The sequence below is a fragment of the Rhineura floridana genome, chromosome 13 (assembly GCF_030035675.1).
Source record: "Rhineura floridana isolate rRhiFlo1 chromosome 13, rRhiFlo1.hap2, whole genome shotgun sequence".
Taxonomy (NCBI): Eukaryota; Metazoa; Chordata; class Lepidosauria; order Squamata; family Rhineuridae; genus Rhineura; species Rhineura floridana.
This window is the reverse complement of record NC_084492.1, coordinates 5,498,946-5,518,767: the sequence shown is the minus strand read 5'-3', so window position 1 is coordinate 5,518,767 and position 19,822 is coordinate 5,498,946. Positions and strand designations below refer to the sequence as shown.

Sequence of the window (19,822 nt, the reverse complement as noted above, 5' to 3'; positions counted from 1 at the left end):
CATCCCAGAGTGCAGGACATGGAACCATATGTAAGCCACTTTGGGTTTCTATCATGAAAAGAAAGGAGGGGTATAAATGTAATAAATAATAATAATAATCATAACAATGGGCTCAAGGCACAAGAAACCAGAGTTTGAACATCAGGAAAAACTTCCTAACCATTAGAGTGGTACAACAATAGGACTAATGATTTAGGGTGGTGGTGGGCTCTCCAACCCTGGAGGCATTCAAGACGCAGCTGGATAGCCACCTGTCGGATATGCTTTAATTTGGAGCCTGGGTTGGACTGGATGGCCTTAGCGGCACCTTCCAACTCTACTATTCTATGATCATTAGAAAGCGCACGTCCCACCAAAGATCTCCTAAACGCCAGTAGTAGGTCCTCCTGAGACTCCTTCCACACGTTTGGGCAGGTTTTTTTTTAATAGTGACGAAATAGGTTTGGGGAGTATGAGACATGTAGGAATATGATGTTCTTGAAAGTTATTTCAAAAAGTTATGCTTTTTTTTGGCGCGGGGGCGGGGACATATGGATTAAAAATAAAATCCGAACACCTTCAACCCGCCCGCCTACTTCTTCGACAAAGAAAAAAAAGAGAGGCAATGTATATGATTGGCTTCAGAACCTGCCCGTCCAAGCTCCACACGTCTTGGATTGGCATCTGGGGATGGCAGGCCCTGGGAACGCGTTCACCGATTGGATGCTGCAGCTGCCAATACGACCGGAGGAAGGCCCTGTTTCACCTCTGAGGTAGCGCGCCTCCTGATTGGCTGGGCAAGGTTTCGCAATCGTCTCTCTTTCCCCTCCTTGCCTTTAGAAAGAAACGAGAAAGAGAGAGAGAGAGAGAGAGAAAGAGGAAAAACGAGTCGGGCCTGGCCGGGCTCGCGCTCCCCACCCCACACCCCCTCCGACCCCGGATCGATACCGGGCCAGGTACGCCACGAGAGGGGGTGGGGCCTCACCTCCCCCGCTCTTTTGCAGGGTGGGAGGGGGAGTTCTGTGGGGCAGGAGGAAAGGAGGTCACGGGGGGAGGCGTGAGAGGGCCCCTAGGAGGGCTCTTCCCCCCACACTTATTGCGGGGGAATATAAGCAGTGGGGTGCTTAATTTGCAGGGAGGGAAGGGGATGTGGAGCGGGGGAGGAACGGACCAAAGATAGAAGGGTGTGTGGGGAGAGGGGCGAGACCTCCTCCCAGGAACGTGTAGGTCTGTGGCTTCCCTCCAAGTACGTGCGTGTGTTTACGGGGCTCCGCTAGGGCCGCCCCGTGGCAGAAGTTCCTCTGGGCGTTTGCGAGGCCCAGGCCCAAGAGGCGAGGAGCGGGGCAGAGTCGGCTCTCCCCGGGCGCCTGCATCAGGCAGGTGGGAAGGGGCGGTCACTCAGGGTGAGGCCAGTCGCTGTGCCCCATAGGCGGGCCGCGTGTGCGTGGCTCTCCGGGGGCCGCGGCGGGTGGGGGCCGGGGGGCGCGTGTGTCTGGAGCGCGTGCCCCCCCCTCTCGCGCGCATGATGCAATCTCCGAGCAACTCTCGCTTCGTCCCCGCTGAGATGAGGTCATGTCTTGGCGCGAGGGAAATCCCCCGCCGGCGGGGTGGGGGGAAGCTGGGATTGAGACCCAGCGCCCTCCCCCTTCTTCGCCTGCCGGGGAGCGCCCCCCCTTTGTTCCAAGGCTCTGAGTTGCAACTGCTGCCGGCTTCCCTTCGCTTGTTTTCATTTGCAGGGTCTGGGTGGCAGGGAAGCCCCGAAGTCACTCGGATCTGGGTCCAGCAGGCTATTTTGGGCCTGTTGCTCCTGCTTCCTCCTCCTCCTCTTCTCCTCTGTGCTTACATCGTGGCGAGCTTTTTGGCACGCTGAGGGGAGGTCAGCCTATGCAACGTCTCCGAGCTCCCAGACACCCCTCTCTCGTCTGAAAGAGCGTTATAGATCAGGAAATAACAATTGTAACGTGGGTAGAGACGAGTTGTTCAGAAGGTAGGGAATGTTGTGCTTGTCTTTCGAGCAAGGCAGAAGTGAAAACTCGGGAAACACGAAAAAAATATTAAAACTTGGCCTGTGTTCCAGGATTATTATAACTGCTTGGTTTTGAAACTAGCTGCTCTTTCTACCAGGGAGTCTGCAGCCAGCATTCCTTGAAATAACTTGAATTGTTAAAATATTGTGCCCAATAACAGCCTTCCTCAACCTGATGCTCTCCAGATTTTTGGGGTTACAGCTTCATTGGCCTCAGCCAGCATGGCTGTGCTTGCTGGAGATGATGAAAGTTGTAGTTCAAAATATCTGGAGCTTATCAGGTTGGGAAAGGTTGCTCTATCAAACAAAATTTATTACATGTATACAAGCACTCTCATATAGATTCTGAGAGAAGTTATGATAGTTTCCTAAAATATGTCTCTTAGATACTGATGGCTTATGAAAGCTTTTGGAAACAGCTGTGGAATACTGTTTTATAGTAATTTAAATCTCAGATGTTATTTTTAAAGTAGGGACAGTTAGAAACTAGGGCAAATGCGTTAACACATTGTTTATAACAGGGATTGCCACCTTTCTTATTCTCAAGAGGGTCATGTTATTTGCTAGCCACCAATCACCCCTTCATAATAAGGTGCTGTAAGGTAGAAATACGGCTTTTGCAAATATGGAGCATGTTGGCTTAGGCATACTTTTACAGGCAAATAACATGTAGCCATATGGGTGCACCTCTTCTGAAACTTGTATGTCAGATTTAGTGCATAATTTATCTCTTTTCAGTTACTTGAAGTGTTACTGAAAAACATTTTTACCATCTCTTGACTCAAATATGTTAGGGCTGCCAAGGCAGGGTGGGATTGGACTAACAACTTGTGGGCTGCTAGTGGCTTGTTCTGGATTTACAAAGTGGTCAACACTGATGGTTTGTTTATTTACTACATTAATATGCTGCCTTTTCTCCAAGATGCTCAATGCAGCATACATGGTTGTTCTCCCCCCCTCCAAACTTTACCTTCACAACAACCCTATAAGGTAGGTTAGGCTGAGATATGATGACTGTCCCAAGGTCAGCCAGTGAGCATCTTGGCAGAGTAGAGATTTGACTTTGGCTCTCCCTAGTCCAGGCATGATCATGTGTAATGCTGCTCATGTGTGAGTCCCTCAGGGGCCACACAGTCTGACAACATAGTGTTTTAAAGGTATATTATATGTTTGTTATACTTGGTTTTAGTTTTTTTTGTTATTGTAAGTTACTGGGTTGCTTTTGTGAGAAAATTGACTAATACATATAAATAGCTATTGCTGGCCACTGGTGTCAGTTAACAGTTGCCTCCAGGTGACTGTACTTCTGTACTCTTAATTGGGATAGAGCAGTACACACAGTCACCATAGTTGTGCTCCCTATTAAACAGTGCAGTAATATTGTATGCACAACTCTTGTTCCTTGTCTTGGGTTGGGACCTAGAGAAGGAAGTGCATCGGGATGGGGTGTGGAGAGTGTGGTGAGTGAGCGGAGGTACTTGTTTACAAGGTTATGGCATTGGGATTTATGCATACATAATCATAGCATTTGTAACAATTCATTCCGTCCAATGACTCCAGTTCACATGTGGGGGGATGCTGATGGCCATGTGAACCTCTGCTTACTCTTTTCACTGTTATGGAATGATCTGTGCATGATCTCCACTACATAAGCAGAACATTGGGGCAGCCCTTGATTATGGAAAGTTTGGGGAATTAATTTTCTATATAGCTCCAAATGTGTTCTAGAACAAACAGTATCTTTTCTTACTCTCTTGATTTTTGTGATATCACCAAAAGCTTTGCATAACACTGTCAGTTCTAAAACCATAATAGAATTTAAGTTCCCCAGGGGAAGACATGATGCCCCCTGAGGTCTTTCTCTCAGATGTCAACTGGTGGGCCCCTCTCCTAGCTATTTTATTCACACATATTAACTCCACGGGTGATATTCCTCCAGGCTGGCGTTCCAGCATTGTGGTGCCCATTTTTAAGAAAGGAGACCCTTCGGATCCTCGTAATTACAGACCCATTAGTCTCCTAGATGTGACATCCAAATTGTATGGGCGTTTCCTTCTGAATAAATTACTGTCATGGGAATCTAGGCACGCCATTCTACATGAAGAACAGGCCGGGTTCAGGAAGGGTAGGAGCGCCATAGACCATGCGTTTGTTCTCCAGCATTTAATATACAAAACCATTAAGGGCCCAAACAAGATCCTTTACGTGGCGTTTGTAGATTTCACCTCGGCCTTTGATTTAATTGACAGGGACTTATTATGGCATAAGCTGAGCCAGACCAATATCGACAAAAGGCTGCTTTGGCAAATTCAATCTTTACATCAGGCCAATTCCCTCCAGGTCCTCCTGGGTCTGCATGGCACCCTTTCCTGAGCAATTCAGGTCTCGGCTCAGTTTATCTAAAGGAGCGCCTACAACGCCACCAATTATGCCGCCTGACAAGATCGGCCACGCAAGGCCTTCTCTCAATCCCGCCAACCAAATTAGCTAGGTTGGCAGGAGCTAGAGAGAAGGCCTTTTCAGTGGCGGCCCCCACCCTCTGGAACTCCCTCCCACAAGATCTTCGGCACGCCTCTTCCCTGAATATGTTCCGCAAGGCCTTAAAGACCTGGCTTTTTCAACAGGCTTTTGGGACTTCTGTTCTTATGATTGAAACGCCTCCTACCCTGTATTGTTGTTATCTTAATTTATATTGTTATATTGTATTTTATTGTATTGTATTTTGCTGCATTTTACTATATGTACGTCGCCTAGAGTGGCCATCGGCCAGATAGGCGACACATAAATTAAATTTTATTATTAATTTTAAGCAAGGCTGTATATTGGCACAATTTCTGTTCAATTTTTATATAAATGATATCATCCCCGAGATGGCTTCTCCTGCGTTCTTCCTGCCATTGGTCGGGAGCCGGAAGATCTCATCACTGCTCTATGCTGACGACCTGGTCCTACTCTCCCTGAATAAAATTGGTCTTAAAAGGATGCTCGCTCGACTGGGTAACTTCTGTAATGAGCAGCATTTGGTTGTTAACCACTCTAAAACCAAGATCATGACTTTTGGCAAAAAAAAGTCCAAATGGGTCCTTAACGGGCACCAACTGGAGCAGGTGCACTTTTTTAAATACTTGGGTCTGTGTTTTAGTGACAATCTTTCGTGGAAGTATCATCTAGAGGTAACTAAACTCTCATGTGCCAGAGCAACTGGCCAAATTAGAAGGTTCTTTTACACTCGAGGAGGGCAGTTAATCAACCCGATGCTCAAAGTATTTGTGGCCAAAATCTTGGCCAAAGTTCTATACGGGGTAGAGCTGTGGGGGGGGCTTGGTTAAACACACGTTAGAAGTCCTCCAAAACAAATTTATGAGGCAGATCCTGGGGCTCCCCCAAGGGGTTCCATCGTCTCATTTAAGAGCAGTGCTCGGCCTCCCATCCCTTTAGGCAAAAATGGACTTAGCATATTTTAGATACTGGCAGAGGTTATCCAGTATGGATGACTGCTCTCTCTCCAAACTTTGCTGGATAGAACAACATAGGATTGGGGGTTGGGCCCAAGTGTGCCAAGAAAAATTAAAGATCTATAACCTTACCCTGGGAAAGTATCTAAGTCTTAACCAACTTGAGCTCTGGAACTGGGTCTTTGACCACGATGCGTGCCAAGATCGGGCAACAATTGTTGTAGCCCCTTTCTCCCCCTGGTTCCTCCTACTTAAGCCCAACCACGCTAAACCACAATATTTTGAGGTGTTGACGTGTGCCCATTTACGTAGGGCGTTCACGAAACTTAGATTCCAAGTGATGCCCTCGGCTTATCTAGATGGAAGATACATGGGAACCCTGATCAAGGAACGGAGATGCGTCTTTGGTTGCAATCAGATAGAGGACATTGTCCATTACCTCATATATTGCCCCCTGTACGAGGACCCCAGAAGAAAATTTCTGGCTATCTATACCTGCTCGCACTGGGGGAAAGCCCTCCAGGATATGGTAGTAGAGCTACTAGCTGACAAGCATAAACAAGTAACAGTTGCAGTGGCCAATTTTGCCCTAGCTGCTGAGGGCGAGTCATATTAAGTTCTGCAGAAATGTGCCCGCTGTAATATTGTACCCCCCTCAGCTTCCACAGAGTTCATTTGCTGTTTATTTTATCTTTTCTGTATTTTGCAAAGGCCTATGGCTATACTCAATAAAATTGATTGAATAGAATTTAAGCTAATTCTCCCCTCCCCCTCTTGATTAGCTCCATAACCCAAGCATATAAATTGTAAGCAAGGTATATCCAGAACACTATACTTGATGACTTTCGAAATGAATATGGTAAGAACTCTGAGTGCTGGCCATAAGTTTTTCAAACCATTAGCACATCAAACAAAAATGACAGCACTTCTGGGTGCACAAACTGTGGAGTGCTTATAAGCACATGCCCTTTCAAAGTACTAAAGGATGTAGATAAAATTAGTTATTAAAGAGAAGAACAAATGGTAGAACGCAGTTTGTGCAAAAAGAAAACTGGCTTGCGAGAGTTCAGGTGTGTTATGGCTGTGCCAGTTTTATTTAAACCTGCAACCATCTTCTACTCTGTATTTATTGATGCAGTGGGTGTTGTAGGCAGTGATGGTGGTGGTGAAAACTGTGAAGATTCAACAATGCATTTAAGAGGCTAAGAACTGGTAGGACAGTTGGATCCGGTGAGCCATTTTGGCAGGTTTCCTTTACATAAGAAGAGCCTGTTGAATCAGGCCAATGGCCCAATTTGTCCACCATCCTTTTCTCTTATTGGCCAACCAGATTTATTTATTTATTTATTGCATTTATAGCCTATGGGAAACCCGCAAGCAGGACTTGAGTGCAAGAGCACTCTCCTGCCGTTTCCAACAACTGGTATTCAGAAGCATACTGCCTCCAACTGTTGAGCCACTGATATCCTTATCCTCCATGAATTTGTGTAATCCTCTTTTAAAGCCACCTAAGTTGGCGTCCATCACTGCCTCTTGTGGGAGTGAGTTCCGTAGCTCAGTTATGTGAAGCATGAAGAGTAATTTCTTTTGTCTGTCTTGAATTTTCCAACAATCAGCTTCTTTGGATGTCCACGAGTTCTAGTGTTAGGGAGAAAAACTTCTTTCTCATATCTACATTCTCCACATCCCCAATTTTATACACAAATACCTAATTTTATACACATATCATGTTACCTCTTATTCTCCTTTTATCTAAACTAAAAAGACCCCAAAGCTGCAACCTTTCCTCAGGAGCCCAGGAAGTCATACTACAAAAGAAAACTCAAGCCAGACTTGAAGTTGCCACATCTCAGCTGATCTGTGCTGATTTCAAGCTCCACTTTCTGCAGGGGTCAGCTGGAATTCTCCATGCAGAACTCCATAGCACATCTGATCCCAGAGAGCTTAAAGTTGGTGCCAATCAGCTGATGGGCACCAACCTTAAGCTCCTTTTACCTGGCTTGCTCTCACTAGTAGTCATCTGGTGGTGACTGCAAGCCTATATTGCCAGTGCACACTTTAAGGCTCCTGGTTGTGCTTTGGCAGCCGCATCTCCACCTGTCCCTCTCCTGATGTCACATATGACATCAGGTTTGTGGCTGGTGGGCATAGTTTGAGAAAACTACCTTGTGATCGAAATTGGGACACAAACAACTGTGTGTGTGTGTAGTGCTGCTGATTGAGTGCTGAACGAGACACAGCTGTGGACAGCTTGAGGAAGCTCCATCAACGTTTCCCATACATAAGCAAAGTTAGAGAGAGAGAGAGAGAGACTCTGTTGATTGTAGGATTTTGGGGATTATCTGTAAGTTTATTTGGGGCCCCAGTGAGAGCCAGTGTAGATGGTTGGAGTCTTGGTTGGAGACTGAGAGGTACGGAGCAGTGAGCAGTATCAGAAGAAGCAAGGATTGTTATCGGTATATATTTATTAGTAAATTGTATCAGTGGTTTTATTGTGTATTTTTGTAAATGTTGTTTTCCAGTACGCTGCTTATGTTAAGCAGTATTGAAATGATATAAACAAATAAATAATGAGGCTGGATATTCCTCATGCCTGCTCCACTGAATTCCCCCATAAGCGATGTACTTCTTGGGCCAGAAACATTTGAAAGGTGCCCAGCAAACTAGTACAAAGAGCGTATTTTCCCCAGTGAAAACTATTTCAGTCACTTGTGAACCTAAAGTGCCATGGCTAATACATGGTGTACTCAGACTTAGAAAGAGAAATAGATGCATCTATATTAACTGATGCGGCACTAAAGTAGGCTTACTGACAGACTCTTTCTTGCTTTTTCCCTTTAAATAGTTGTCTAAAATCTGCACTCATTCTTTTTGTATTGATATTGTTTTTCTTGCAATATCAGAAAAAAATTGCTTTATCCTCTTGTGTATCTCTCCCAGAGGATTTGCTCATTAGGAGGTTGTTTGAGACATTCAGTATCTCTCCTTTATTCAGTTTTTCTGATCCTCCCCCCCATCGTCCCCACCTTCACTGTTTTCTACATTAGGTTTTTTTAAAAAAACGAAAACAGAAGTAGCAGATTGTCAAGAACATTATGCTAAAATAAACTGTAAAAGAGACACAACTAAAACATAAGTTGGAAATAATATTCATGTTGCCCATAAATTTGCTTCTGCTGTTTCTCTGTAATGAATGCCTGTGCCTGTGTGTACCTTTAAGAGGCTAATTTGAGCGAGTGGAAACAAATGTTGCATTGTGAGTTACAAGACATCTAGAAACCTATGTGTTTGGACTGTTCTCTTGCATAGCTTTTTTCAGAGTGCAAGGACCAGAACTCCTCAAAGCAGCATTCATTTTAAAGGATGAAATGGCATCTTCTCCTTTTTTGTGGCTTCCTCATTACTCTGTTAAGTCCTGTTTCCATGGGGACGGTGCTGTGGGGAAAACCTTCTACATCCTGTGACCACACCTTTTGTGGCGTCTGCTCTTCTTTCCTTGAAAATTGCAATAAGGGTAAAGATGCTGAGTGTTCTATTTTAAACATATATTTGGGTATTGGGTATTGGGTAATGGCAGTATTGTCTCTTGCTAACATACTTAAGCTTTTTGGTGCTCTCATTACACTGTCAGATGTTTCTTTTCATCCAAGCTGAAGGAAGAGGCGCTTTGGTTTGACAAGTTATTTTGGGAAGTGGCCACTCCTTGGTGATATGTTTAAAGTTGCCCCTTTACTATGCAATTCTACCTAGTATTAGGCCCATTGAATTCCCAGGTAAGAGGATTTCCTCCTTAGTGTTGGTCTCTGTTAAGCCTTCAGAAGGGTCTATATGCCGTTAGCATAGACCTTCCTATGATTAATTTGCTTTGGCTAGATGTCTGTGTAGCCAAATTTCTCTGGGTTTCCTCCTTGATAAATATAGGCCAGTATTTTCATTCCTATATTACAAATTAATTGTAGTTTCCTTGCATATTGAATCAAGAGATCAAATGTATGACAAATACTGAACAATTCAAAGAATAATGGGAGAGCTTTTGGGTGCTGGTTTCCTTTTCCAGCAGGCCTTTATTGGGATTTATTTACCTGTATGGTATTTCTGAAAATGATATTTCTGAAATTAGTGACTGGCTGCGTTTTTTTTTACCTGTTCTTTTTACTTGCTGTAGTTTTTGTGATTGTATCCTGCCCATCACATTGTAATGAAGGGTGGTTTAAAAATATTTTTTAAAAGTTCACTTTAGTTCTCAAGAAGGCTGTAGGGCTCCTGTTCATAGTACTGTATCTGAAAGGAGAAAAACAGTCTGTGGGCTTCTGGTAGGGTTGTGGGTTTAGGAGCTGGGCATGTGCTGCACTGAGAAATTCTAGATTGGAGCTGGTACTGGGTGTTGATGGATATTGTGGGCCTTTTCCACTGTGGTACCTGCTCTTTGTAGCACCTTCCCAAGAGAGGCTCGGCTGGCTACCTCCCTCCTGGCATTAGAAAGCTGATCAAGTCCACCCCCCTTTTTTTAATAAATGCTTTTATGAATCAAGTGTGCTGTTGAAACATTGATTTTACAGAGCCACTTTTGGCTAGGAAGGAGAGAATGATGTAATAAGGACATTAGGCAGCCCAAGTGGTGGCTGTAGCAGAAACAAAATATCATTGTGATTCATTCTGTGTATTAGAGAGGCATAATTAGGAAAAGCCACATCTGAATTACTTCTGTATTTTTAGGGATGCAGTTTATGATCCATGGATACAGTTTATGGTCTTCCTGCAATTTACAACTATTAAAATGCATATTGAAGCATGGTAGTTCATACAAATTAAAAGTTCAAGCATCAGACTTCTATAAACTGAAAGTAGGGAGAATGTTGAGTTAAGAGGTCGTAGTTGGCTTATCTGCACTTGGAAACTGAATCATGCATGCAGATCTCTCCCTGCATTGCTGGGAATAGAAATCTGTATACTTTAAGCTTGCATAAAGCACAGGGTTCCAGACTTGCTGTCACTATGAAGGGCATGTGTCTGCCCTATGGCAAGTTCATGAGTCCCAGACTTCTTCCTTCCTGACCTTGGATCAGCAGAATGGGGTGAGAATCATCCCCACACATTAGTGTGGGACCAGTTCCTGGTTGGGAGGAAGATAGGGGTTTCATTGGCCACTGCATTTCAAAGGTGCTAGGAATGCCTTGACAGCATAAGGCTGAACAGATAAGCCCGTCACCCTTTTCATTTCTGTTGATGGGAAGGGTGGCAGCAGCTTCTCCAGTCTTTCCAACTGCAAACTTGGAGCTGGGGAGAAAAATAGGGGATTGCCTCTGAACTTGTAGGGAGCAGCAGGGTCGGCACCACAGTGTTGGCTTGGCTACCAAGCCTAGGCAAAAACTACAGACCCCAAAAATGAAGTGCAAGATCAGTACTTCACACCCTTAAGGTACTGGACAACTTATATAAAAACAGAAACTCTTCTTGCAAATGGCTCCCAACTTTTCTCTGCTCATTGACACAGAAAAATAGCTTGAGATAAGTATATAAAAGTTCTGTTCCAAGGGTAATGTCTCTGGAAATGCTGGGTCCAGGCCACTGGCCTGATAATGCTTTTGCAAAAATCGGTGTTGATACAGCTACCTGCAACGCTACCAGAGGTGAGTAAGAATTTGCCTATGGGGATTAGAGCGGTATGACAATGGAACCAATTGCCTAGGGAGGTGGTGGGCTCTCCAACACTGGAGGCATTCAAGAGGCACCTGTTGGGTGTGCCTTAATTTGGATTCCTGCATTGAGCAGGAGGTTGGACTTGATGGCCTCATAGGTTCCTTCCAGCTCTACAATTCTCTGTTTTCTGAAGCTGTGGAGGGGGATAGTACACGTGACACTGGCAGACTGGTGCCACCAAACACCTATAAAACCAGGTTGGGTTGGTGGGATGATGTGTGTGTAAGTGGGATGGGTAGGAGGGACTTGTTTTTCTACCTTCCCCCCTGTGCCCTGCTCTCCCTGATGGTGTGTCTCTTAATCTTGCTTAGAGGCTAGGAGTAAATCCAGCGGATGTTTGAAAATATGTGCCTACTACTACTATGTTTAATTTTACCCTCTTACTAGTGGCTTTTTCAGATAATCGTTAAGGATATTCTCTAGAGTATGTTAGAACACAGATCAAGATCTGCTTGGCCTACAGATTGGCTTTTGCCTTACATTTTCTGTGGTGACTTAGTACCAGAGCATTTTCGCAAGTAGAATGGAAGAAGCAATTAACATAGCTGAGGCGCCTCCTTAGTGTAATTGTAGGAGCTGGTGATGAGTTCTGAAACCTCAGTCTCTAGGAGGTGGGATTCTCCTGTGGACTACGTGCAAAAGAGAATACCTTTGAGCATGGATCTTTCTTTACTCTTGAGGAACCCTAGTGTAATTCTGTGCTGCAGGCAGTGGTTCAAAGTCATGGTGCCTAACCATTTTACAAGTAAAGCACTTAATGCTGCTGTTAAAATCCTCTGGAAGTTAGTAGTGGTGCTGGAGCAGCACTTGGTATGTGTAGAGCTGTGTCCATTATGGAGATAGAAAAGAAAGGCCTTCATACCCACTTGAGCCTTGTTCTAGAGACTTCTGTATTGATTTCAACCTGGAAAGATTCAAACAAAGTGTATCTGAAAGTACAGCTGAAGTAGAGCAAAAGTTAGACAGTAAGACCAATTGCCAAGACAAGGTTGTGAAATTGGAAGCATTTAAGACCTGGCTAGACGTTTGTCCACTAGGAATGTCTTTGTGATAGCTCAATCCATGATGCCGGGAGGTTGCCTAAGGGTTAGGCAACCAGGCAAATCAAACTGCTGTGAAGGCTGCTAGGAAAAGGCTTAGAAATAAAAATTGCATTTATTCCAGACATGTTTATGACTTAACTGTTTTCCATGGGATAGGCAATTCTGAAACTATAAATCAGCATGAGCACCATATTCTTCACTGTGTGTATATGCATATATCTGCGTGCCTGTCAAAAGCTACTACCCATGCCCTTAAAACAGAATAATCCAAATGCCTATTTGCTAATATTCAACGAACCTGCTGTAACACAATCCTGGGCATATCTACTCAGAAGCAAGTCCCTTGCTTTTTCTACAAAATTAGTTATCTGTTTGACATGTTATTGTCTGTCTATATGTGCATACAGAATAACACTGATGTTGACAATGATTTGTTAAGAATTTAAAGCCTTGGAAAAGGGGAATGTAGATTTCCAATAGGGCTGCCCAAAACAAAACAAAAAGTGTTTGTTGCAGAGTTTGAGAAGCTGCTTTCTTTTGTTGCCTCATGGGCATCTTACTATTTTGTTGTCTCTTGATCAGGACACGCTATTTGCAAATGATTTCATTTGTGTTCCCATTTTTTAAAAGAAAATCAGTGCATCTATAACTTCTACATGGTTGACGTTGTTGGATGAAATTTGCAGGGAGGGAAGCCCCTTCTGAGGAGATGAAGCCTGCCAAATTTCAGACAATCAGGTGTAGGGTTTTGTGCTAGGCTCTCTTAAAGTTGAAACATTTTAAAGTTTCTGTTGGCGTGCCACCTGTTTTGTGAGCTACGTACTTGCATTAAACTCACAGGGTATGTAGAAGTACCCTTGGGAAGATTCTTGTGCAGTTTTGCCTACATGTTTCCATTCAGATCACATGCACCCATGAAGGTTGTTAGAAGAGGCCCTTTGTGTTCCACCCACAGGAGAAGTAATCAGTGTATGAAGACAGGGCCTTCTTTGTGGTGGTGTTCCCAACTCTGGAATGCCTTCCTCAGAGGGGTACGCCTGCTGCCGCCATGGTATGTTTTTAATCATTTATTGTTTATTTTTATGTACACCACCCTAGATTTTTAGAAGCTGGAGCCAACATTGCAGGTTTTCAATATTTTATTGTGAATTATAGCTTTTTATGTACACCATCATGATTTTTTTTATAAAGGTATATAAATTTTTAAAATCACTAAATACCCTTGTAATGTCAAGCATTATTCCCCTGACAACAGACCTATTGATTATAGTTCTGACCCCTTCTCAATTAACCTTTTCTGCTGTTCCTTCATGGTGTCTTTCTTTTTTAGGAAAAGGCTCCAGAGTAGGTTGGAAACTGTTACAAAGTTAGGCATAGGAAAGGGTGAAGAGAGAATTTAAAATGCCAACAAAGCTTTATTAAGCAACAAAGCTTTGTTTTTGCAAGTGTTTTGGTTCCAGCGCTTCATTTTGAACGGATGTCAAAACATCCCGGTTCATTTTGGATCTGAAGCAATTGCACAGTTCTAGTCTCAAAATACATTGGGAGTAAAGAATACATTCTTGGTATACTGCTGTGATCTTTTGTGGGCTTACTTAAAAGTATGAGACACCCCTTCCATGTTTTTCTTAGCCTGTGACTGTGCTTAAACTGGGCCGCTGAGAAGCCAGCACTAGAAGAGCAATATTGAGTATAATGTGCAGAGGAGGGGGATCTTTCTACTACTAGATTGTCTGTGTGTGTGCTTTCCAAATAAGGGTGAAGTAAAGGGGGACTGCAGACCTTTCTGATAACTTAAAGCAGTAAGGCATTGCTATGCTGGAAGGCTGTGTCCAGTTTTCATAGGGCTGCAAGAGTACATAAGGCTTTTGTGTGGCACAGACTGTGAATAATTTTAAAATACAACATACTGTTGACTATCACACGTAGATAACCACATGCCATAGAAGGATATAAGAGCTGCCTTGCTGGATCAGACTGGAAGTCCCATCTAGTCTAGCATCTTGTTTCCACAGCGGCCAGCCATTACCCATCCTTCACCAGGGCGGGTCATAGCAATATGAAATACATCATTACAAATAGTTTAAAACAAATGCCTTTGAAGCAGGAGGTCTAGTAGTCTTTGATAGATTTATTTATTTTTCTGATCCCCTTTTAAAGCCATCTAAGCTAGTGGCCAAAGTAGTGTAGCTGGCGGTTTTTGCCTGTAATGTCAGAATCTTGCATAACACTGGTCTTCAGCTTGGGATCAGAACCCACAACTGGGTCACTGTTTGACCTAAGGCAGGTTGTGCCGGTGGCATGTATTTGATAAAAATCTTAAGTGCTTGAGCCTAGTGTATGTTAAACTTGGGTCACAAGTCTAACGAGCTTGAAAAGTTTTGGTAGAGGGTGTAGCTTGTACAACTTTCCTGCACAGGAGTCAGGGCTGTGCAGAACCCACTTCAGAAACACCACTCTTTTGTATAGGCTTCCTTTTGAAATTGTCTGGATGTTTTGAATGAGGAATAACCCCCCGATTCACATCACATTTCATTTAAGATGAAATTTGATGTTAACCTAGGGATATGTACCCCCTCCGCCCCCATCTTCTGGAAATTGTTCTGGTACCCTCTGTTGGAACCCTGTGACGTTTTGTAAAATCAAAGAGATTCAAGATCAAGGAATTGAGAATGGCCTGCAGCAAGTGGCTTGCATGCTAGAGTTGGAAAAAGATGCAACTACTTTGCTTAAGGAACTGCTTATGAGCTTTTCGTATGTGGCATTCTAATGCAGATGCTGTGAGAAGCAAGATGCTATAGATGTGGCACTGGAAATGTTCCAGCACTTTTGTTTTTCTTCCTAGGTTCAACTTGTGATTTATCCAATTTCCAAAACATCCTGGCAATCTAGAACATACTTTCTCTAATAAATCATACTGTGGGTTTAAAGAAGAGTCTGTCCAAATGAGCAAGACATCACAGCAGAACACAACTGCAGAAACCAATGGAGTAAGTGTCATCTACACCCAAGCGCACACGAGCGGGTTACAACAGGTCCCTCAGTTGGTGCCTGTTAGTCCTGGAGGAGGCAAAGCTACGCCTCCCAGTAAGCAGGGCAAGAAGAATTCCATTGCTGATAGAAACAGTGATGAGTACCGCCAGCGCAGGGAACGCAACAACATGGCAGTGAAAAAGAGCCGCTTGAAAAGCAAGCAGAAGGCCCAGGATACTCTGCAGAGGGTCAACCAGCTTAAAGAGGAAAATGAACGCTTGGAGGCCAAAATCAAGCTCCTGACAAAGGAACTGAGTGTACTCAAAGACTTGTTTCTTGAACATGCTCACAACTTCACAGACAGTGTGCAACCTCTTGGCACAGAAAACACTGCCACAAGTTCGGATGGCTCTGGACAATAGGTGCGCTTCCACAGCTCATGGGCAGAACATTTGGACACAGCCCTACCTACACAAGTCATGTGCAGCAACAGAGAAGGACCTTCTCTAAACTTTGTAACATCTGTCATTTTGTGGTTTGTTCTGTTTTTTTAAGAAAAGTAGACTTAACACTGAAAGGTTGATGCAAGTAAACTGCAAGTTGTTTATTACTAAGTATTTGTTTTGAGTTGAGTGTTAATGTATTTTCTGCTCTGGCATTTTTAACTAAGTGAAATGATGAAAATGAACACACCCAAAATTACAATAACTAAAATTAGTTTAGTTTTAAAATTAGTTTAGTAGCATTTAGCAACTATCATTAAATGATTAATTGTTTAATATATTCTGACTGGTTAAAAACTTGCTGATTAATTGGGCAGCAGTTCTTAAATGATTTTAGTATAATGACTTATAACAATCTTGTTGGAAATGGCGGTGCTATGCAAGGGGCATCCCCCCCTTCACCTCACTTTCACAGGAAGGACTACCTCTTGAGATGACGCCTGCTATGACACTTAACGCTGTTCATACTTTAGATTACCAATCTTCAGATTGTCCATAAGCAAATTTATACCAATTGTTGGGGTGGTTCAAACATTTAGCATACTCCTGTAGTTCATGGGTTATGTTCAGTAACAGTGCCTAACAAATAGGAAGGAGAGGCTTGCTAAGGAGGATGACTGCCTTCTTTAGGCTTGTCAGTTGTCACTTAGTCTATGGTATGAGTACTGAGCCCGCTCCAGGTCCAAGCCTCCTCCTGACTTCATTGCTACCCCCAGTGCATTTACTGCAGTGTGCAGTAGCATTGCCTGGCTGCAAGCTGCCCACTAATGTTAATTGCCTACAATGCCCTCAGTGTCACTTCCTGGCAGTGTGGGGAATCTTCCCTTTCCAGCTGCTGCTATCAAATAAGCCTGTAGCTGAGAAAATCAAAACAGTTGTCAGCTTTGAAGCCAAGGCAGCCAGCAGTGCCAGTGGACGTGAAGGGTCCTAATGGCAGCCCTGGGAGTTATTTTTCAAGTGCGCTCCCTCACAAAGTTCTATCACTGCGTAAAGAAGGTAATGTCAGAGCAGTATGACAGTGGAGCCAATGACCTAGGGAGGTGGTGGGCTCTCCAACACTGGAGGCATTCAAGAGGTAGCTGGTCAGGGATGCTTTAAGTTGAATTCCTGTATTGAGAAAGGTATTGGACTTGATGGCCTTATGGGCCCCTTCCAACTCTACCATTCTATGACTTCACAAGGAGATGGTATGTATTTGAATGTGGATTGCCCTGTCTGAGGCTAGCACCTGATCACAGTGTAGGAACCTGGGTCCTGCGAAGTGTTTTCATGGCACACAGCTCCTCTGTGACACATGGCAATGAACTGTAACTGATGCCTGGAGGGGACTAGTTCATGCGAAAGGACTACCCAGAAGGGCCGCTCTAAAACTAAAGCAGACGGACATCTCAACCCCCCTGGCCCCTCTGTTCAGTAACTTTTACATCCTTAATGCTATAACTGCACTGCTGTCAGGATGGAAGTGAGCAGGCAGTTTCATGTTAAATCTTGAAGGGGTGAAAGAAACTTGAACTACCCTCATATCTTCGAGGGTACTGGCAGCCTACAGTAAGTTCATGACTCTTAACAAGTAATCCTCATAATAAGAGTCCACAAAATTATTTGCTCTTTGGCATTCTGTTCGGGGAAAAAACTTTGATATTTTCAAATGCTGGTGAAAAGCCCAATATATATACCTTTAATTTATTTTCTCTCAACTATTTTCATTCATAGTATGTTTGGATATTGGACTAGCAAAAATGACTTTTATACCTCCCCTTCCCTTGCAGTCATTGTGTTGTATATGTATTTAGGAAGACTGAGTTAAGAACTCAGTGAGGATGATAGGAAATAATAATAAAAAACCCCTACACGATCCTGCTCATGAGTACTTGTGGAAATCTCTCTCTAGAGGGGGCTAAAGTTGCAGAAGGCTGAGTTTATCAGCTGGGTGAAGAAACTGCTGGGAAGATTCAGTGTTTGAGTGGGGATGGAAAATCACCTTCCTGGTCATATAGGAAATCTTACTCAGCACGCATGAACCATTATATGCCAAAACTGTTGACAAGATCAAAAGTAAGGCGAAAGCAGTATCTGGTAGCAACCGGAGTAGGCCCATCCAACTTTATTTTTTCCCCACGAACCTGTGACACAAGCTCTCATGAAAGACCCTCCAAGAAACGTGCCCCCTCCAGAGCTAATGTAGTATAAGTGGATAGAGTGATATATATACACCACAGAAATCTCTACCCATGGCCACAACCAAGCAGGGAAGTTGTTTTTTAAGTTTATCCTCTCTCCCAGCAGGTCAAGAGAAGAAAATTGGGTGACCCTTATTCACTGCCCTGGAACAGGCTTGATAGCTTCAGTGGGGATTGGGTGTTGAATTGCTGGCAATATCTGGTTGCTGTTTGGTTGGGTACTCTGCCTTGGGGGTGCTCATGACCTGTCACTTTGCCCGTTTCCAGTACTACGGTGTATGCCTACAGTACTGTGACTAGTACCTAGTAATCTGAGGTAGACTCTACTCCTATTGCTGCAAAGTGGTGAAGACAGTCTCTCATCCAGATGAGATGGTGAGTGTTCCACATAGTGAGATTTTTCCCTCTGCAATTGGAGGTGGCGGAGGAATGTCAGAAGTAGTTAAGACTGCTGGGCCCTTCCTGTAGACTTGTTGCAAAACCTCCTGGAGGTTTGAGAGGGATTGAAGGCCATGTAGTCAAGTAAGGAATGAAATCTGGTTGATGTCTTCTATCCCCTTTCTGCCTAGGTTCGTATTGGAAAAAGTGGAGTGGTACATCATGGAACCTCTCTGTCTCCCTCATACTTTCTATCCTGGCCTGAAGATGGTGAGGAAAGAACTGGTGGCTAGATGAGAGGTGACTGATGTGCTGAGTAGACGTACCACATCTTCCCTGTGCTTTGTAACTCAGCTCTTTGCCCAGTCCAAATGTGAGAAGAAAAGCCATGGAACATTGAGGTGGCATTCCTGTTGCTGACTGGTATTAAAGATGTCGGAAGAGCTAGTCCATTTTCAACAATCAAGTGGATTTATTTCAGTCTGCCCACTCAACCCCCATCATGGCACTCTCTTGCTGTGAATGGTTTTTGCCTCAGTTCTCTACAAGTAAACTTTTAAACATGCATGCTATATGTAAATTGCTTTGCAATGTACCTTACTTACATATTCACTGATGTATAATTACCATTTTCCTGACAGGTGCCTCATTATTTTTTCTGCTGTTTATTTTTTTTTACATTTATATCCCATCTTCCCTCTTCCCATTTTATCCTTGCAACCAATCCTGTAAAATAGATTAGGCAAAGAGAGTGTGACTTAACCAAGGTCCCCTATGTCATGAGTCCGAGTCTGCTAGGGGAAGCCAGGACACTTAGTGACCTTACTTCCAGATGAAGGGAGTAAGGACTGCAGCCTTCATCCACTTCCTACTGTGAATTTTAAAAACCACTGGAATGCACAATTCATTATTTTTTCACATGGGAAGACATGATCTGAGCCTTTTCATCGAAGTGGGGGAAATGCATCTGGATTTGCATCTACCCCCTAAATCTTTTGTTTTAAAATACTGTGCCACTCACAGCCAAATCCCAATATTTAAAACATATATTAGGTTGAACATTATGTTCAACAGATGCCCATTTTCTGAATCAAATATGCATTTGTGAAATAAAATGTTGCAATAAAGAAGGACTGGTGTATTGGAGTAATTCACACACTCCGGGACACAAAAGAGCAAAAATATCAATAGGGTGCTAACTACAGAAAGGAGATAGGCTGCGAGCAAGAGGCTGCATGTATATATCTGGGAGTAAGCCTCATTGAATTCATTGGGGCTTTGTGATGGGCCACTGGCCACTTCATTAACTTAGTCTTTAGTAGCAAAAACAGTCTTGTCATACCTTAAAAGACCCTCTGGAGATTCATTAACTTTGAAAGGGCACACGCAGGGAAGGCAATTGATTTGTAAGTCTGGATGGCCGTGTCTGTTGTGCATATATGAGATACGTATATTTCCACATCAGTGGAAGAAAGGCTTGTGCTAAATAAACCAATTGCAATAGAACTGGAAGTACCAGATGAAAGTGAATTAATGCAGACTGAGGCATGTTCGTACATCCCTAGCTATGTCCTACTTATTATCT

At 43.5% G+C, this 19,822-nt stretch overlaps 1 protein-coding gene across 8 annotated transcripts; it reads left to right on the top strand.

The window, feature by feature from the left end:
• The first annotated feature begins 586 nt into the window (after positions 1-586).
• On the top strand, positions 587-19,734 carry CEBPG (CCAAT enhancer binding protein gamma). 8 transcript variants are annotated; one of them, XM_061593969.1, is made up of 3 exons: positions 766-935; positions 13,159-13,254; positions 15,049-15,793. In XM_061593969.1, the coding sequence occupies exon 3, from the start codon at positions 15,149-15,151 to the stop codon at positions 15,596-15,598; it is 450 nt and encodes a 149-aa protein (XP_061449953.1). In that variant the 5' UTR covers positions 766-935; positions 13,159-13,254; positions 15,049-15,148; the 3' UTR covers positions 15,599-15,793. The 8 variants fall into 8 exon arrangements, 4 of the variants coding, with proteins under 4 accessions (XP_061449953.1, XP_061449952.1, XP_061449951.1 ...); XM_061593968.1 differs by having other exon boundaries at positions 13,105-13,254; XR_009758817.1 differs by lacking the exon at positions 766-935 and adding an exon at positions 3,102-7,916 and having other exon boundaries at positions 13,105-13,254; positions 15,049-15,146.
• Positions 19,735-19,822: the final 88 nt, after the last annotated feature.